The following is a 20,352-nucleotide window of genomic DNA, read 5'->3' as shown; positions in this document are numbered from 1 at the left end:
TCATGAGGACTTCATGAATCTTGAATCAAATCATAATTTAAATATCACCTTATTTCCTGACACAATACAGATTATATTTGGCTAAATTGAGCATCACAGAAGTCTTGGTGGGGAAGGATAAAGGAAAGAGATGTCACTGAAGGATGGCATGTTTGTTGGCTGAAATGTGGATGGAGGAGCAGTGCTGGGCATGCAGCCTCAGAGCAAATCTTTCTTGTTACTGTTTCTTTTCCCTGCTACAGTTGCCAGATTCTCTTAGCACAGAACCGAGTTAGGGCAGAATGAAGGGCTCTATTGCCTTCATGATTTGGGGGGAGGGGTACTGGAGATTGAACCCAGTTCCTTGTGATTGCTAGGTAAGTGCTCTAGGGCTGTGCTACATCCGATATTTTATTTTATTTTTAAAGACAGGGTTTCCCTAAGTTGGCCGGGCTGCCCTTGAAATTGTAGTCCTCCTGCCTCAGCCTCCCAAGTAGCTGGGATTAGAGGCATGTGCCACTATGGCCCACTGGATATTATGATTTTTATTGGTATTTCCTTAACGTGATTACATATTTTTCTATTCCTTTGCAATATTGAGACCTTCCCTGCTGTTGTCCTATCTAAAAATGTCTGTAGATTTAATTTCTAGATGCCACAGTGTGGTGCTTCCACCTTGCAGCAGAGGTAGGAGTGGATCTGAGGGTTCACTGTTGTCATCCTATGTCACCAGGTGACAGAAGAACTCACTTTGCTGTGCCTGGTAGCTCATGCCTGAAATCCCAGCACTCGGGAGGCTGAGGCAGAAGGATCACCACAAGTTTGAGGCCAGCTTGGATTATATATTGAGTTCAAGACCAGCCTGAACTACATAGTGAGACCTTGTCAAAAAACAAACAAACAAACAAACAAAAAAAAATCTCACTTTACTCAAAAAAGAAGGTGTGCTTGACCAAAGATGAAGTCAAAGAATTTTTCTTTTTTCAACTCTCAGACCCTTTTTATTTTATAACTCAGAAACCCAAAAGTTATCCTGCATATTTGAGTAGGCCATGGTGTGGGGTATAGAGAAGCAGGAGAGTTTCATTTTTCAGTTTACAAGTCAAAATATGTACTGGTAGAGAAATGGACTCAGAACTATACCTCTGCTGCTAGATATTTAGCTGATTTTCTAAGTGTTTGGTATATCTATGGAGGAGGAGATTCCCTTCTGATCTCCTTTCCCATCCCCCCTCCCCACAAAACCCATTAAAGTTAGAAGTGTAAGTGAATTTTATTTTGTTTAGAGATGTGGCCTCTTTTGTTTTGTGGTACTGGGAGATTGAACCTAGGGCCTCATGCGTGTTAAGGCATGAATCAGAATGCAGGAGGAGCACTTGACAGAAAGCCAGGAAGCCTTCTGAGGTTCTAGATTAGCTTTGGTAATTGAACCACTTTGAGCAAGTCAGTTAACCTCTCTGCATGAGCCTTTCTTTGAATTTCTTTAATGAAGTGGTTGAAAAGATGATTTTCAAGGCTTCCTCCAGCTCTAAAATGATCTTACCTCCAAACTGTGCTACTCTTTCTTTTAAGGATGTGTTTTGTTTTGTTTTCAAAAAAGTTTATGGTAGAATATATCATACATACAGAAAAGTATATACAATGTAAGTATATTTTAAATAGTCACAATAGTAATGTACGTATAAGGTGAATACTATGTAACCATCATCCAAATTAAGAAACTAAACATTGCCAGTATCTTAGAAGCTCTTTATATAAAGTCTGTCCCTCTGCTCATACCCCTTTCATTCTCCCAACTATGATTTTTCCATGCTTTGTAAAAATAGTGAGCTGTGTATCACTAAAAATATTCTGCTTAATTTTGCCTGCTTTTGAACATTATATAAATTGAATCATACTCTATGTTTTGTTTTGTTTGTTTGTTTTGGTACTGGGGATCAAACTCAGGACCTTGTGCTTGCCAGGCAGATGCAGTGCCACTGAGCTACATCCCCAACCCCATCTATGTATTTTATTTTTAATTCATTTTCATTCCCCCCCCCCATTTTGAGACAGGGTCTGCCCATGTAGTAAGGTTGGCCTTGAACTTACTGTGTATCCCAGCCTGGCCCTGAACTCTCAATCCTCCTGCCTCAGCCTCCCAAGTACTGGGATTAGAGGTATGGGGTACCACATCCAGTTTGTAATACATTTTTTAAATAATACATAGTAGTTATACATATTTATGGGATTATACTGTAATATTTCAAAACATGGGGTTTTTTTTGTTTTTGGTACCGGGGATCAAACTCGGGACCTTGCGCTTGGAAGGCAGGCACCAGAACCACTGAGCTAAATCTCTGGCCCTCAAAACGTATACAATTTGTAATGATCAGATCCGGGCAACTGGCGCATATATATATATCTTCAGACATTTATCTTTTCTTTGCGTTGAGACTATTGAAAATCCTCCTCTCTACTAGGTTATTTTGTTTTGTTTTGTTTTGTTTTGTCTTTAGTGCTGGGGATAGAATTTGGGACCTTACACTTGCCAGACAAGTGCTCTGCCACTGAGCCAAACCCCAGCCCCTCTACTAGCTATTTTGAAATAAGCATTGTCAACCATAGTTATCCTACTGTTATAAAATATTAGAAGTTATTCCTCTTATCCATGTGTACCCCTGAACTCATTAACCATCCTACCTATCCCTTTCTCATGTATTTTAAAATAAAATTTTTTATTATGTACAACACCATAAATATACCTTGCTAACCACACCCTAGAAATGCTCTTATGTCTCTCCCAGTCACTCACCATCAGGAGTATTATCTAGATTCTTATTACCATAAGTGAGTTTTGACTATTTAAAAAATAAGAAACAGGGCCAGAGATTTAGCTCAGTGGTGCCGCTGCCTGCCTCGTAAGTGAAGGTCCTGAGTTCGATCCCCGGTACCCCCCCCAAAATAAATAAATAAAAAAAAATAAAAATAAGAAACATACATGCCCATTTTTTTTGGTACCAGGGATCAAACTCGGATCCTTGCGGTTGCCCAGCAGGTAGTGAAACCACTGAGCTAAATCCCTGGCCTGAAACATACATTATATATGCTTGTTTGGCCTTCTTTCTTTGCTCAATATTATGTTTATAAAATTCATCCCTATTGCTTCATGTACCAATTGTTTGTTCATTTTCATTGTTTTATAATATTCCATTGTATGAAGTACCACAGTTTATCCATTCTATTGCTGAGAGGCATTCGTGTTCTTTCCAGTTTGTAGCCAAATATTCTTGGGGCACATTTCAAAGTTTCTCTAGGGTATAAGTCCAGACGTTGAAGCTGCTTATAGGTTATGGAAGGTATATTCAGCTTGACTAATTAATGGCAAACTATTATTTATTTACTTGGAAATACTGGGGACTGACTCCAAGGCCTTTGCACTGAAATACATGCCTAGCCCCTTTAAAATATTTTTTCTTTCAATTTTAAAAATTTATTTGTTAGTTTTACAGTACTAGGGGTTGAACTTAGGACCTTCACAATTATCCCTATCCCTTTTTGTTTTTTAAAGTTTGTTTGCAAGATTTTTAAAAATTAAAAATTTTTATTAGTACACGTTTGCAGTTAATAATGATTACATCCATCATGGGGAGTTTGTGGATATACATAACACATCTTAATTCTTTTTACTTTCCCTTCCCTTTATCTCATCTTCTCTTTTAGTTTTTATTTTGAAATAGGGTCTTACTAAGTAACTAAGTTTCCCAGGCTAGGTTTGAACTTGTGATCCTCCTGCCTCAGCTTTCCAGGGTGCTGGGATTACAGGTATATGCCACCATGTCCAGCTAATGGCAAACTATTTTCCAAGAAGTTGAGTCACTTGTACTTCCATAGGCAGGATATAGAAATCTCAGTTGTTCCATTTTCTTGCAAAAGGAGCCAAAGAGCCTTTCCAGTGTGGCATGACAATGAGCCCGAGCAGGGCCAGGCATACCCTTACAGTGGCCAACCCTTTGGTTGGTCTCAGAAGTTCAAACCATAGCATTTGCTCCCTCCAAGTAAAGTTACAGGATTCAGTTATCATTAGGTCTCTGCTCATATTCTACTATCCTGGTAATACTGGTGTGTAAGAGGGTAAATTTAATAACATAATGATTTCCTAATCAAGTGAATATAAGGCATTTCATTCATGAACTGAGCATTAGGAAGAAATAGGAACATAGAACAAGGAAAATATTTTCAATGTGCCTTTTATGTTACAAGCTTTGTGTTTGAAGCTTTATATTTTGGCTATGTCATTTAATCCAAAACACTGCCTTACAAGGTAGCTGCCTTGTAAGGTAGCTTTTTTATTTATTTATTTTTTTGAGATGGGGATCTCACCATGTAGTCCTGGCTGGCCTTGAACTCACATGTAGCATAGGCTGGCCTCAAACTCATGGCAACCCTCCTGCTGAGCCTCCTGAGCGCTGGGATTATAAACTTGTTCTACTGTGCCCAGCTGCTTTTATATCAAATTTAGACAAGGAAAGAGACTCACAAAAGGGATTAGGGAAAAGTTCACAGAGCAAACTAGTAACACAGTATGGATTTAAAGTCTAGTCTATTTTATTAAAGAGTTCAAGCTCTTTACTACACAAGGCATAACGAGGTATCTTTGGCTTAGAGAAAATTTTGAGTTCCCTTTATCTGTATTCACCCCTAAAACTATGCCATTCAAGTGATACAGCCACTGGATTTATTGATTTAAAGTACATTTTTTTCCCTTTTTCATTGAGATTTGGTTATCTTCATCTTTTTTTTTCAGTGCTGAGGATCAAACCAGGGTCTTCAGCATGCAAGCAAGCACTCTGCTACTAAGCTACATCTTCAGTCTTCCTTTCTTTTTTTCTGTTTTCATTAAGAGAAGTGGGTATACTGGCACAGCAGGTCTATTGGTAAACAAGAATTGTGTGATAGTTTTTTAACCTGTAGGTCTCTTGGTCCGTTTCTCTCTCTCTCTCTCATAATCAGACAGGCAGAAGCTAAAATCTAAGATTTGGTGATTACTCAAATTGTAACTAGAGACTGGAAGTGTTTGGGATTGGATAATAAAGGGGAGGGACTGCTGAAATGCCATGTGAAAAAACAAGTAGCCCTTGCAAAAACTCTGATGTCCATGTGAAAACCTTGTGGGCAATAACCAGTACAAACACTGTTCTTTGTTATGCAATCCTATCTTTCACCATCAGGACCAGACCTAAAGTGGTCTGCCTGAGGACATTTTTTGACCTTATGGTGTGAAGTTCTCTCAGACTCTTAACCCAGGGTAAACCTGAATGATTGACCTGAACAAAGGAACATTGTGTTTGTGTTCAGATAAGGCCTTTGTGTCTTTTCCTTGTATCTTATGACAAGAGAGCGACATTTCTTGGCAAGGCACTGACTTTCTTCATGAATTATATCTGTAAAGCATCTAAATATCCCACTGGAGGCTTTGCCTACCAGAGGGAATATGGAGGCTGATGGGCAGACATCAGGAGCAGAGTGACCTCTCAGGTACAGCAAGAATCTTCATTTCAGTCAATGAAGTACTTGTAATATCTATACTTATTCCTACTCTAAGAGCTATAAAGAGGGGTGCTAAACTATAAGAACTGTTCTGGACCTTCAAATTCATTAAAATTTATCTGAACAGGGGCCAGGGATTTAGCTCAGTGGTTTCACCACCTGCTGTGCAAGCTCAAGGACCTGAGTTCGATCCCCAGTACCAAAACAAAAATTTATCTGAACAGCTGAAACCAATATGCACACACAAAATTACAGCCTAATTAAATGCTGAACTATGTGATGACAACCATATAGTTATAAGAGATTAGAGAAGCCAGGGAGGCTGGGTGCACTGTGGGAGGCTGAAGCAGGAATATTGAAAGTTTGTCAAGTTAGCGTTTTAGCAAGACCCTGTCTCAAAAGACAAAGGGTAGGACAGGATGTAGCTCAGTGTGAAGGCCCTAGGTTTAATCTCTAGTGCCAAAGGGGAGAGGAGGAAGAGAAAGGAAGGAGGAAGATATCAGTGGAAGATGGAGAAGATGAAGTAAAGACTTCCAAGGACTAGAAAGATTCAGGAAAAATAGGAGGAAGTAAGGATAAATCTGCCAGATTAAGCAAATGTATAAGTACCAGAAGACAGATTAGTATATGACAGTTGGGTGTCAGTGGAAAATAACATCTCAGTTATTTTCTCTGTCCTTTCCAAAAGGCCTTGCTACTTAATGAAATTTGGAACTATGGTCAGACAGCCATTAGATCAGGCTTCTTCACAGTTCCATTTTCTACTAAGGCACTTTCCTTTCTCTGTTGACTCAATTTAAGCCTGACCTGATAGCTTTTCATACCTTGGAAATACAGGTATAGGAGGCATTATAAGACAGTCTGGCAGCAAAGAAGGGAACAATAATAATACATATTAAATTAGTATTCTCAAACTTCAGGGTGAAAAATTGCCACGGTAGCTTAAAAAAAGTCTGCGCAGGGCTGAGAATCAGGAGTTTTTTCAGTGCTGGGGATCAAATTCAGGGCCTTCCATATATGCATGCACCACTATGTCCAGTTTAGAAATCTGCATTTTTAAGAAGCACCTCAGTGTTTCAGGAGTTCAGCGGAACATAACTTGAAAAACACTGACCTAATTAAAATGGAATTTACAATAAAGAACCAATTGGAGTTCCCTGGACAGTGACAAACATATATATGGGTTTATCCACTTTTGAGAATTTGTACTCTCATCTAAAACTTTTACAAATTCACAAAGCAATCATCTAAGGAGTGAAATGTAGACTTTTAATGTAGCTAGTTTTGTATTCTGAAATAGATTGTAATCACCTTAAAGACAATGACCAGTCAGACATTTCTGGCTTTACAGTTGGGAAACAGACCAACTTTAATGTTGGAAGGTAGCTGGCATGCTTAAGATAAACCTTTGATACCTTTGTACAACCTTCCTGAACAACCTAGAAACCATTTGATATTTGGGACCTTGTATTAATTTTTTAGGGCTGGTGTAATAAGGTACCACAACACAGAAACAAGAATTGCTTAAACAACAGAAATGGGTTTCTTCACATTTTGGGAGGCTAGAAGTCGAAGATTAAGGTGTTGGCGGAGTTAAGTTTCTTCTGAAACTTTTCTCCTTGGCTTTTAAATAGTTGACTTCTCCCTGTCTTCACACACTCTTCCCTTTGTCTCTTAGTCTTTTCTTATAAGGACACCAGTTATGTTTTATTAGGGTCCACCCTAATGAGTTTTTAAAAATTTAATTGCATTTTTAAAGATCCTAATTCCAAATATACTCACATTTTGAGGTATTGGCTATTAGGACTTCTGCACAGGAATTTGGGGGTACAGTGCAGTCCATAAGAATCCTCTGGTTTCAACTTCTGAAATATAGTACTCACCCTCTTCTCTTCCACCTGTTGTCTTGTGTAGTAAGTTCTCTCCACCCTTGGCCTCTACCCCTCCTCTGCTGCCTCTTATAGACATAATGGCTTGTATGGCAAGAATTCATGGAGTAGCTACTTATGAAATTTGGAACTATGGTCAGACAGCCATTAGAAGAGGGTTCTTCACAGTTCCATTCACAGGGATGAGGAGGTTTTGGCATGTACCAATAACCCAACTCTTAGGGGTTGTCTACTATCTTAAAGACACAGAGCTCTTTGCCTTTTCTCTGCCCAGTTGTCTTAACATTTGATGGTCACTTTAGATCCTTTGTAAGTGGTTTTGGAAGTGGTAAGGAAGGAATTAGAGTTCTTTCATAACTATTTTTATATAAAAAATATGTTGAATGCTGTTGATTGCCACCCAACATAATGTAAAAACATTATCCTGTATCCTCATCCACCTTAGTCACTAGATCTGGTATCATGTGATTCCTAGTTCTTCCCCAAAGTCAAAATGACCATGAAAGTTAAGCATTTTAAAGTGATTCAGGACATAAGGAAGGAGCCATAAAAGCACAATTAAAGACATGAAAGAGGACTTCTGGAACTGCTTCAGAAAGTGGCAAGAACAATGGGATAAGTGTGTTCAAAGTGAGGGGAGTATTTTGATGGGGGAATTAATGGAAATGTCTTTTAGTGTAATGTTTAAAAATGTAAGTGCAGGGCCGGGGATTTAGCTCAGTGGTTCTGCCTCCTGCCTTGCAAGCGCGAGGACCTGCGTTTGATCCCAGGTACCAAAAAAAAAAAAAAGTAAGTGCACATCATATTTTTAAAGTATATGTTGTACATCCTCCTTTAAATTTTTTTTTGGACAGGGCTTGAACATTTTGATCCTTCTGCCTCAGCCTCCTGAGTAGCTGGGTTCACAGGTGTATGCCACAGGCCAGGTTTTAATCAGTTATGTCAAACATCTTGTTAAACCAAGAAGTTTTGCTCATTTGTTTTTGTTCTGAGGTTCCTACCTTCATCCAACTGACATTTATCCCAATGACTCAATTACTGTAATATATGGGTCACTATTTTATAAAATTCACATCTTCTTTCCAAATTTGTTTCCAAGTCCCTGTTACTTCAAAAATGGGCAAAATCACACGTATTTTTTCGAGAAGCCACTACTTAATGGTAGTCTGAGGGATCCTAGATATATATGTTCCTTCTTGATCAATCTTTCTTCCTGCCTAGGTGTCCACCTAGTAACTTCTTAGCTGGCGTGTGTAGTTCACTTTTTGCCCTCTGGCATATAACTTCTTCCAGCCAAATGTCATCCTCCGCATTTCTCCTGACGTCATCACAAGCTTAAGGATTAAGAAAATACTCTGTGTACTTTATTCAGTAACTGCCAGGTGTTAGAACTCACTCCATTCTTATATGTTGCAATTTGCTGCAGGTTTTTTTTTTTTTTTTTTTTTTTTTTTGGTACTGGGGATCGAACTTGGGACCTTGAGCTTTCGAGGCAGGGGGCGGAACAATTGAGCTAAATCCTGACCCTAGTGGCAGTTTTTGTGGTGTCCTTGCCCAACAGTTGTATTTTATTGGGATTCCTTCCAGTTACTATTAATTTTCAACACAGCCACCAAGATGGTCTTCTGTTTCAAGTAACACAAAATTAGGGAAATTGGTTGGCTTCATCTCAAAGGCTTGATGTAACTCTAATGTATTATGGAAAGCACTCTGCAATGTAAGCCAGAAACTCATTGACACCTACTTTTCTGCTCAGGGCAGGCGGAAGACTTTTGTCTTTGGTACCCTGCCGGTCTCACTGAGCTTCCCTTACTAAGCATTCCCTTCAGTACTTCAGGATCCAACACCTTGCTCCTGTGGGGTGGGCTGCCTTTAGGGGAGAGGAACAAAGCAAAGAAGGGGCCTGGTTACTGAGTTCCACTACAGGGATTAGTTAGCCTGCAATAACTTGGAATCCAACTTGTGTGATGGGAGCTGTGAGTGAACACAGCTCTCACGTGCTGGGGTCCACATGGGTCCATACGATGCCCCTCCCCGCCTGCCTTGGTTTCTGGGTTCCCTTTCCCGGGCCACTAGCTCGGCAGTCCCGGGCCCTCACTTTTTTGGCTCTGGAGCCTGTGGGGCCATTTCCTCCACTTCTTTCTCCGCCGGGAGGGGGAGCCAGCGGGCTGGCCCCACACGTGTCCAGACTTAGGGGACGCCGCGGCCTCCAGGGGCCCGCCCGCCCTCAGACCGCTCAGCCGGGAATGGCAGAGCTACGCTCGGACCATCTGCATCGCCTCACGTCGCCCCGCCCCGCGCCGTTCTGCCATTGGCTGCCGCGGGCCCGCGCCTCGCCCCCCCACCACGCCGCAGCAGGGAGCCGGGTCGGAGGTGAATGACCTGGAGTAACCCCGGACGTAGTCGCCTCATGGGGCTCAGCGGCTGAGGTGGGGCAGAGGTAGGGACGGGGCGGGCAGGGGGCGGGCAGGGGGCGGGGCAGGGGCGGGCCGGGTCCCTGGGAGCTCCGCCCCGCCCCGTGTGCCGGCCTGCCTGCTGCGGCGCGTCCGTCAGCCATCGCCAGCCCAGCTGCCGGCCTCGCCGCCCGCCCAGCACGCCTCCGCGTAGGGGCTCCGGGACCGCCAGACCGGGGAAGCTGCCAGCCTGAGGTGAGGGGAGGGCGGCCCTCCAGCCCCGGATCCTGAAGCTGGAGACGTTGGGGCAGGGGAGGGGCGGTGGCAGGCAGGGGCCGCCTCCCAGCCTCCGCGCGCACGCGGCCCTCCATCCTTCCCGACTCGTAGAGGCTGGGCAGCCCAGCGGTCTCCTCAGCCCTGGGCCCTTGAGGTCCTTTCCCGGGCACCGTGGAGGGCTCTGGAGTCTCAGGGATGGCGGCCTGGACCCCGGAACTGGGAGGTGTACTGACTTAGGGCCCTGAGGAGGGACGGGGATGCCCGCCTGGAGCGAGTAGGCTCCTGTCTGAACTCTGCTAAAGGTGGTCGGTCGAGCTCTGTTAGGCCAACTCGGGACGGATTCCTGCCAGACCCCTCGCCGGTATGACTCCGGGCCAGGGAGCGGGAGAAGACCACGTGGGAGGACGGTGTCCAGGGTTGGGTCTGGTTGCCTTGAAAGTCTCCTTCACTTGCGGAGTGAGGTGCAGCGAATCTTGCTGTTGCTCTCAACTGTGTCTTTGTATCGTGGTGAGAGCCAGGGCCAAGCAGGCTGTCCTTTGGCAGTTCCTGCTCGCAGGATTTTAGGTCTTCTGTGGAGATGTAGTAAATGTGCATGCCTGTTGATACTCTTTCCTTTGCGAGTGCTGTACTGATTCGGGGCAGCATTTGGAGTAGGATGCAGGAAGGTGATGGGAGAGTAAAGATTTCAGAGGAAAATGTGTAGTGAAGGGCCTGCCTAGATCCAGGCCAACCTGGAGTTGGAGAAGGGCAAATGGACACTTGAAATCCCCCCCTAAAAATCAGGGACTTAATGTAGTCCTTGTGGGTTTTGAAGAAGTATACAGAAATATAACTGCTCAGATAGGAGAACTACTTTAATTTGAACTATTTCTGTTTTGAGGTTTAAGACTGAAATCAAATGACTCTGGGAGTTCCTGATTCCATTAATACTTAAACAGTGTTTCAGAAATTTCACTGTTATGCAGACTAAACTTAATAATCTGGTCTTCAGTCTCAGAAGTTGGTTTTCCTTGATTTTCTTTCTCTAATTTGTTTTCCTAATCCCATAGTTCAGATTGAGAAGGATGCTTTCCTTGGTTACATACAGTAGTTTCTTCTCCTTTGGAGGGTTCAAATACTCAAGTTTATATTGCTTCATGATAGGGATGCTTTGGATATCTGTGTTGAGGATTTCTCTGCTGCCCATTGGGGAAACAGTGCCTAATAGAGCAGGACCACAATTCGCAGAGTTCAGCTAGGAGCTTGCTTGCTACAAACTAGCAAGTGTCTTCCCACTTCTCTTGCCTCAATTTCTTTATTTTTACTATTTAATTCATAAAAGCAGGAGAACTGATGTGAGCCCAAGAATAATTAATATTGTAAAGTGGGTATATGAAAGGTGTCACAGGTAAAGTAATAGTTTATTAAGGTACTTTTATTTACTAATGTTGTAGAAGTCTCCTTTGTTTTACCAGTGCAGAGTACATCAATCATAAAATAAAATTGTTTTTCGCTATAGCCCACCTATGTCCTCCAGGGTGTACTTTTATCTTGCTCTTTGCTCTCTCTGTCTCTCTCGGCCCAAGCTTGCTCTGCAGAGCTGTTTTTCCCCTCACTTTTCACTTTTACTTTTTCAAGTAAACTTTGCCACCGTTAAAAAAGATTAAATTGTTTTGAAATGGAAGGGAAAGTTGGGAAGTGATGGCCTTTTGCTTAATGACTTTATACTTCAGTGTAATGTCAAAGGCCTGGGATTGTGAAAGCCAGCCTCAGAGAACTCTCATTTGGTGTTGACCTCTCTGAAATGTTGTGTGAACAGGTTCAGGTGTAGAGCACTATGCAACACCCTACAGTATTTCCTTTTCAGTCAATGACTAGGAAAAAAAATTTTTTTTTGCTTGTCACTTGGACTGGTTTAACAGGTCTGGGGCTAGTTTTTTTTTTTTTTTTTTTTTAATTTAAAACACCCCTCCCCCTTTTTGGACTACTAACATGCTAGTAGTAATCTTTTTTTTTTTTTTTTTGGTACCAGGGATCAAACTTGGGTCCTTGAGCTTGCGAGGCAGGCAGCGGAGCCACTGAGCTAAATCCCCAGCCCTCTAGTAGTAATCTTGAAAGAAGGAAATAAAAATAAAAATTGTGGAATAATACATTGGAAATTAGGATTTCCACTTGAGGAGGAAGGGATCTTTTGGCAGTTGAGAAAAAAGTTATATTATATAGCATGTTCTTAAAGATTAATAATTATAGAAGCTATATGTCAAACATCTTTCCAAACCCTTAAAACTCTAAGATTATGAAGCGGTGAATAAAACAGTAAAGACTGGCTAAAAAAGGTTTCAGTAACTGTTGAGGTGACTACAATTTTCAAATAGTTTTCATTGATCTTCCACCTTAACAAATTTTTGCTTTTTTGTTTGTTGCTTTATTTTTACAAAGCTCAAATATTTGCTACTTTACTTGAATCTAATGGACTGTTTTCAAGTGATATTAAATAGATTGGAAACTCACAAATAGTGTTACAAGTATTTTGCATTTGCCTAAAGACTATGCATCTATCTGGTTGGGCATAAATTCTTTCAAGTTCAGCCAGTTGATTTTAGTTAAGTATGCTCTAATGATTCAGTTTGTACTAATTTTGTTACTTATTCAAGCTACCATTAAGCCATCTGGTCTTAGGATGTTTAAGGAACCAAAGGAAAAGAAGCTTTCAACAATAAGTAATCTTAAGCACCTTACCCAAAAATTGGTAGCCCCAACTGATCGCAGGTTCCAATGATGTTATTTGGGACTTAAGCTCATTGCATCTTTTCAGCATGCCTACTCTCATCTTTTCTTTGAGACACTATCTCACCGTGTAGTTCAGGCTGGTCTTGAACTCATTGTGTAGCCCAATCTGGCCTCTAACTTGCAGCAGTCCTCCTACCTCAGCCTCCTGAGTGCTAGGATTGTGTGCCACCAAGTCTGGCTACTCATCTTTATTCCTGTCTTTTTTTTTTCTTGTGATGCTGGGGACCCAACTCAAAGCCTTTTTATGTGCTAGGCAAGGACTGTACCACTGGGCTACATCCTCAATTCCCCTCATCCTTTAAATTTGTTTTTGTTTTTTTGAGACAGAGTCTCACTATATGGTTCAGGCTGACCTTGAACTCACTATGAAATCCAGGCTGGACTTGAACTTATGGTGATCTTCCTGCCTCAGCCTCCTGAATGCTGGGATTACAGGCATGTACTAACATGCCCAACTTTCCCTCATCTTTTTCTTTGGTACTGGGGATTGAACTCAGGTCCTTGTGCTTGTGAGGCAGGTGGTGGAACCACTGAGCTAAACCCCCCAGATCCTCATCTTTTTCTTTTTATAAGGAACCATCATAAATAATATTTATCATGCCCTGACATCAGGAATTTAAATTGCGTGGCTCTACTAGTTATGAAGTAATCATCCTAGGTAGAATAAGCTTGTAAAAATGACTTTCTTCTTTAAATGGTCAAAGTTTGAATATTCTGAATGAACTCACGAAGTTAAAAAAATAGATTCGGTTTTGGGGAAAATATTTTAAGGAATAGAAGGCCTCATTTATGAATACTTATATACACCCTATAATAGAAATAGAATAAACTAACTGAAGGGCCGGGGATTTCTCTCAGTGGTTCTGCTGCCTGCCTTCCAAGCTTAGGGTCCCAAGTTCAATCCCTAGTACAAAAAAAAAAAAAAAGAATAAACTCACTGAAGAAGTTCCTTAAAAATTATTGTCTTTTTGTAGACAGCTTTCAAATCTGTCTTTAGGTGTGATATTATAGTGATACATGCATACTCACGTTTGTAGCAGCACAATTCATAATAGCCAAATCTTGGAAGCAGCCTATATGTCTCAACAGGTGACTGGGTAAAGAAAATGTGGTATTTACACACAATGGAATACTATTCTGTCATAAAGAAAGATAAACTTCGTAGGAAAATAGTTGCACCTTGGGACTATAATGTTAAGTGAAATAAGTCAGACAAGCTCAAATATCACGTTTCTCTTACATGACAAACCAAAAATATAAAAAAAGAGCAAAATAGCTGGATGTGGTGCCACATGCCTGTAATCCTAGCACTTGGAAGGGCTGATACAGGAAGATTGCCTTGAGTTTGAGATTAGCCTGAACTACATAGTGAGACCCTGTCTCAAAAAACCAAAAGTCAAAGCCAAAAAGACTCCACAAAAACAAAAGATAATAGGAAGTAGGGAGACAGCTTTTTTTCAAACTGGAGTGGGGAGAGATGGAAGGGAAAAGAGACGAAAAGAGGAATCAAGATGTATTACAGGGCCGGGGATTTAGCTCAGTGACACCACGACTGCCTCATAAGCGCAAGGTCCCGAGTTCAATCCCTGAAACCGCCCCCCCCCAAAAGTGTTATGTATGTGTTCCAACTCCCTACAAGGAATGTAAACATGTACTACAAACACGTACTAATACATTTTTTGTCATTCAAATTTTCATGCATATATGTGTATGCATTCACACACACACCAAGTTGGAAGATAGTAGCTTGATAAATTCTTTTTTTTTTTTTTTTTTGTACCAGGAATCAAACTTGAGACCTTGTGCTTGTGAGGCAGGCGGCAGAACCACTGAGCTAAATCCCCAGCCCTTGATAAATTCTTAATGTTTATTAGGTGTAGTATCAGTAGATTAGCATCAAGATAATGATGGATAGCTGGTTGTATTTTATGTTTCAGCATTTGGTGGAATGCCTAGCCCTGGCAAAAGTGTTTAATTTTCCTTTAATTCTGTCTCATAAAATACAATAACTTAATGGAACATTTAGTATTGGAAAGTATGTAAGGAACTTTCTAGTTCAGTTTTCCACTTAATATTTTTTGTCTGATATTTCTGTTGAAAACTTCCAGCTATATTTCACATTTCACCATTTGACTTAATGTATTATGGGTCAACTAAGTTTGTGTGTGTCTGTGTGTGTCTGTGTGTATGGGGGCATGTGTGCACGCTTGCTGAAGACTGAACCCAGGACCTCATGAATACTAAGCATGTACAGTACTTTACCAGTTAAATACACCCCTAGCCTGGAGTTCTTTATTTTCAACTTAAAACTACCTAAACTACATAGGCTGTTTTAATTTCAAAAGAATAACTGCTTTAACCTGTAAATTCCTCCAGCTCTAGATCTCTAACTCTTCATGTTAAATATAATGACTTATCACATCCAGATGGCTTGGGGGCAAAAAAAAAGAATTTTTTTGAAGAAATACTATTTTTCTTTTTTTTGAGATGGGATCTCACTATGTAGTTTTGGCTGGCCTTAAATTTACTAAGTATCCCAGGCTGGCCTCAAATTCATGGAGATCCTCCTGCCTCACCCTTCTGAGTGCTGGGATTATAGGTGTGCACCACCATGCTCAGCTTCTTCAAAGAAATTTTTGTGCTTGAGATTCTTTGGAAGGTAACTGATATACTTGAATCATGGATCTGACTTTCTTTGAATATTGCTCTATGAAATAAGATTATGAGCATCAATAATTGATTCATAATAACTGGAGCTTTTAAGAATTTTTTTTGGCTTTTAAAAAATTTTAGGTTGGCCTGGAACTTGTGATCCTCCTGCCCTTGCCTCCTGAGTGCTGGGATTACAGCATGCATCATCATGCCTGGCTATACCAGAGCTTTTTTTTTGGTACTGGGGATCGAACTCAGGACCTTGCACTTGCCAGGCAGGCTTGGAACCATTGAGCTAAAACCCTGGCCCTACCAGAGCTTCTTGAATTCATAAAATTGCTTTTGTGAGGTGTCTCAATTTTTCCAGAGAATAGTATTTGAAAGCTGGGTGTGGTGGCGCAAGCCTGTAATCTCAGCACTCTGGGAGGCTGAGGCAGGAGGATCGCTGTGAGTTCAAGACCAGCCTAGGCTACATAGTGAGTTCAGGGACAGCCTGCCTGAACCACATAGTGAGACCATGTCTCAAACAAAGGCACAGTTTGGAATCTTTTGCAAATATTTTCTTTTTCTTTTTTTGTAGTACTAGAGATTGAACTCAGGGACTTGCCTATGCTAGACAAGTTCTCTACCACTGAGCTACACCTCAACCCCAAATATTTTCAATGATCTCTAAATAAAAGTTCAAGAATACATTATATATATTTTATATAAAAGAGAATTTACTTTGGAAATCAGTGGTCTGGTGCATTGTAGTTTATAAAACCCTTTCATTCCCTGCAGGCCTGGTGTTGAAGGCCTATAATCCCAGCACTCTGGGAGGGCTGAGGCAAGAGGATCACAACTTCAAGCCTAGCCTGGGCAATTTAGCAAGACCCTGTGTCAAAATAGAAAATGAGCTGGGGAAGTAGCTCAGTGCAAAGGCCCTGGATCCAATCCCTACACTGCAAAAACAAACAACAACAACAAAGACAAACTTTTCACTACTCAGTCTTAATAGCAGTCTTATGAGGTAAATATGACCTTTTATTTATTTTGACAGAGAAGGAAGCTCAGAGATGTTAAGTGACTAGTTCAAGTTTCCACTGCTAATACTTCACAGAGTCGGAGTTTCAGCCTGGGATTGACCGTAGCTCTGTTTCTTGGTTAACTGATCCAAACTACAGTACTTCCTTTTTCCTTCTTTTCCTTTCCCTGACACGGTAGTAGGGAAGAATACTCAGGCTACATAATTAATTTGGTACATGATAATTTTCATCAGTTAATATACCACACTGCCCAAACTCTTTTTTTTTTTTTTTTTTTTGGTACTGGGGATCGAACTTGGGTCCTTGCGCTTGTGCAGCAGGCAGTGAAACCACTGAGCTAAATCTCCAGCCCCCAAGTCTTGTTCAACTCTCACAATTCTTTTTTTTTATACTGGGGATCAAACTAGGAACTTTGTGCTCGCGAGGCAGGCGTGGGAACCACTGAGCTAAATCCCTGGCCCCAAAATCTTATTATGTGTCATTTGGGGGAGTCTGCTTTTAGAAATTCTGGATTTCCCTATCAATGTAATGAGCAATATCCTTTTATTTTCTTTTCTGCTCTAGACCAGTGGTTCTCTAGCCTGGATTTGCATCAGTACATTCAACAGTGCAATTTAAGATTCAGATCCCTGGGCTGCCTTTTGGCAGTTCTGATTCTATAGATCTAGGGTAGAATTTATTTTTTATTTTTTGTTTTTTTGAGACAGGATCTTGCTGTGTAGTTCAGGCTGGCCTTGAGCTCACTGTGTGGTATAGGCAGTGAACTTCCTACCTCAGCCTCCTGAGCATAGGATCACAACACAGGTGTGGCCACCATGCCTGGCTGATCTGGGATAGAATTTAGATGTGTATTTTTGAAAAGGTCCCGGATGATTCTTATATAGTCAGAATTGAGAATTTCTACCTAGATACATTTAAATTATTGGCTTAGGACAAACCCCAGTATCTGGGGAGTAGACATTCCTTGGTCTTTTAGAGTTTAGGCCCAGGTGTGGTGGTGCATACCTGTAATCCCAACACTTGGGAGGCTGAGGCAGGAAGATTACCATGAGTTTGAGGCCAGCCTAGGCTACATAGTGAGCTCAAGACCAGTCTGAACTACAAAGTGAGACCCTGTCTTTAAAAAAAAAGAGTTTAGGGACTTTATATAAAGGGAGGGTGAATTGCCTTCTTCTTAGCTCCCAGCCTTTGTGGATCAGTGTAACCACTTGGAAAGGTAATCAGAGCCTAACCCAGTTTTAGAGACTCTAGTGATTCTCCCCCCGCCCTGCCTCATTTTTTATGAAATACTAGAAATGATAAACATTGGAATGTATTGAGTATACAATTTTCCTGGAAAAGTCACTTTATGAAATGGTAAGCTTGGATTATTACTTAATAGTGTCATAAAGTCTTTGAATGTATGTTTTTTGTTTGTAGGATTCAACAAATACTGCTAGTTTATGCTTGAAGTTAAACATAATACATTTGATCAGGAAAAAAGATCCTTTGAATTTGTTAAATTCTTGAATATTATTAATTTTGTACTGTGCTTAACAAAACAGGAATTGATAAAAGTTTTGGTATTCTTTAAAAATCACTTTCAAATTTCTCTTTTTCTTTTCAGTTCTTTTTGGAGACGGATATCTGCTCAGACAGTAAGAATTACAAGAGGTCAGTTACAAGTAATTGTTTGTAATGCAATAAAAATTTTGTTCATGTGCTAAAATACTAAATTGTGGGCTTTTATGTTAAAAGTTATAGTCTATAAAGAATGTAGGAAGACCTAGGGTGGATAACCTAAAATGAACAAGGAGTCTCACAGCAGTACTGTTCCACTACCTTCTAATTCGGAACTAGAGTCAGTGGAAATGGGGCAGGCTATGGAATAGCTTCTAGAGTGTCTGGACAGTTACTCAGTGATTTTCCATACATGACCTGTCTTTTCTGGTAGTTTGCATGCTTGTGCCTGGGAATGCTAATCTGTATAGATGCTGGCTGCTGGACAGGTTCTTTTGCTGTTAAAACTGATCTGTTTCCAATCTGTGCAGTCCGTTAGGGAAAGCTGCCTTTATCATTTTTTTAGCTAGGAAAAGAAAACTTGAAGCTGGCCTTACTGAGCTTTTTTTTTTTTTTTTTTTGGGTACCGGGGATCAAACTCAGGACCTTGTGCTTGCAAGGCAGGCGCCGGACTTACCGAGCTTTTTATTTATTACCCCAGGGATCGTATTTTGTTAGCCTTTTCTTTTTCTTCTCTCATGGAATCATTCCTTTCTGATGGATTTTTATCTTTTTGTGTATGTGGTCATTGAACTTGAATCAGACTATAAATTAGAGTCTACACTTGAGGGCCTTATTATTTCTCCTATGAAAAAGGCAGCCATTATTTTGTTAGTTGGGGCAAAATTTTAGTTTTTAAATCTACTGTTATTTGTGTATGTACGTATGTATTTATTTATTGAGACTGGATCTTACTGCATAGTTCAGGCTGGCCTTGAACTCATTTCATAACCTAGGCTCTTCTAGATTCACTGGAATCCTCCTGCCTCAGCCTGAGTGCTGGGATCACAGGCATGTGCACCCACACCTAGCTCTCTTATTTTTCCAGGATTAGTTTGGGTTTTTTCTTTTTGGTACAGGGATCGAACTCAGGACCTTGAGCTGGCGAGGGAGGTGCCATTGAGCTAAATCTAGGTCTGTGGCTCTGGTTTTTTTTTGGTACCGGAGATCGAACACTTATTTTTAAACCTGCCTAAAATGTGAAAGAAATAGGCTCATTGCTAATGTATCTTTTGATGTTCTTCAGAGTGGTCAGTGTGTTGGAATTTTTCCTTCCATCCTCCTTTCTATCCCCTTTTTTGTGCCTTCTTTCCTTTTTAAATGTTGTTTCCTTTTAAGCTTCTAGAGTGAACTTCTTCATACAATTTGGAGAAATTTTTAAAAAATCAGGCTGAGGATGAAGCTTAGTGGTAGAGTGCTTGCCTAGCAAGCACACAAGGCCTGGGTTCTATCTTTAATACTGCAGGGTAAGAAAAGAGGAAAAGAAATCTAATATTGCATAGTAAATTTAAACATTAAAGCTTTCCTGTTTCAGGATTCTTTTTTTTTTTTGTACCAGGGATCGAACTCGGATCCTTGTGCTTGCAAGGCAGGCAGTGAAACCACTAAGATAAATCCCCGGCCCTACAGGATTCTTTTTTTGCTGTTGTTTGTTTGTTTTTGGTGCTGGGGATTGAACTCAGGGTCTTGTGGATAGTAGGCAAGCATGCTAGTTGTGTCATAACTCTAGTTATGACAGGAAAGCCTATAATCCCACCACTCCATCAGGCTGAGGTAGGAGAAATGCAAGTTCATGTCCCACTTTCACAACTTAGTGAGGCTCTGTCTCAAAATAAAAAACCAAATGACTGGGAGTATAGCTCATTACAAAGCATTAGTGGGTTCAATTCCCAGTAACACACACAGAAAAGGAAAAGAAATGAAATAATTTCCAATTTAATTTCAGGAAGTGTTTATTGGTTTTTGCCTTTTTTCTTTTATATTCCTAGCAATTTGTTTTATTTGTTTCATTCTTGTAGCACAGTGGTTCTCTAACTTTAGGGCTTGTAAAAACACAGATTATTGGACCCCCTACCTGTAGATTTTGATTTAGTTAGTTGGTGTATGGTGGGGCCCAAGAACTTGTTTTTCTGATGAGCTCTCAAGTGATGTTGGTGCTGGTGCTGCTGCTGGTCCTACTGTTATGGTTGTTGAGGGGTGGTGAGTGGGGTGCTGGAGATTGAACTCAGCACTTTACACATTAGGCAAGTGCTCTACCACCGAGCCATACCATAGCCCTCCTTCTATATGCCTTTATGCTTC

At 40.8% G+C, this 20,352-nt stretch overlaps 1 protein-coding gene across 7 annotated transcripts in view; it reads left to right on the top strand.

The window, feature by feature from the left end:
* Acaca (acetyl-CoA carboxylase alpha) overlaps nucleotides 1-20,352 on the top strand; it is a 301,033-nt gene that overhangs the window by 38,333 nt on the left and 242,348 nt on the right. For 4 of the 7 annotated variants that reach the window (XM_087191888.1, XM_087191890.1, XM_087191887.1 and 1 more), the window contains exon 2: nucleotides 18,119-18,165. In XM_087191888.1, coding sequence (XP_087048014.1) covers nucleotides 18,119-18,165 — 47 coding nt within the window. Of the gene's footprint in view, nucleotides 1-9,902; nucleotides 10,046-10,162; nucleotides 10,428-18,118; nucleotides 18,166-20,352 lie in introns of those variants that run through there. The other 3 variants (XM_087191891.1, XM_004870408.3, XM_004870412.4) reach the window with 2 other exon arrangements.

The sequence above is a fragment of the Heterocephalus glaber genome, unplaced genomic scaffold, assembly GCF_053883595.1.
Source record: "Heterocephalus glaber isolate CG9 unplaced genomic scaffold, H.glaber_assembly_v1.0 deba00001564, whole genome shotgun sequence".
In the NCBI taxonomy this organism is placed as follows: domain Eukaryota; kingdom Metazoa; phylum Chordata; class Mammalia; order Rodentia; family Bathyergidae; genus Heterocephalus; species Heterocephalus glaber.
The sequence above is the reverse complement of the archived record's forward strand: the minus strand, read 5'-3'. Positions and strand labels throughout refer to the sequence as shown.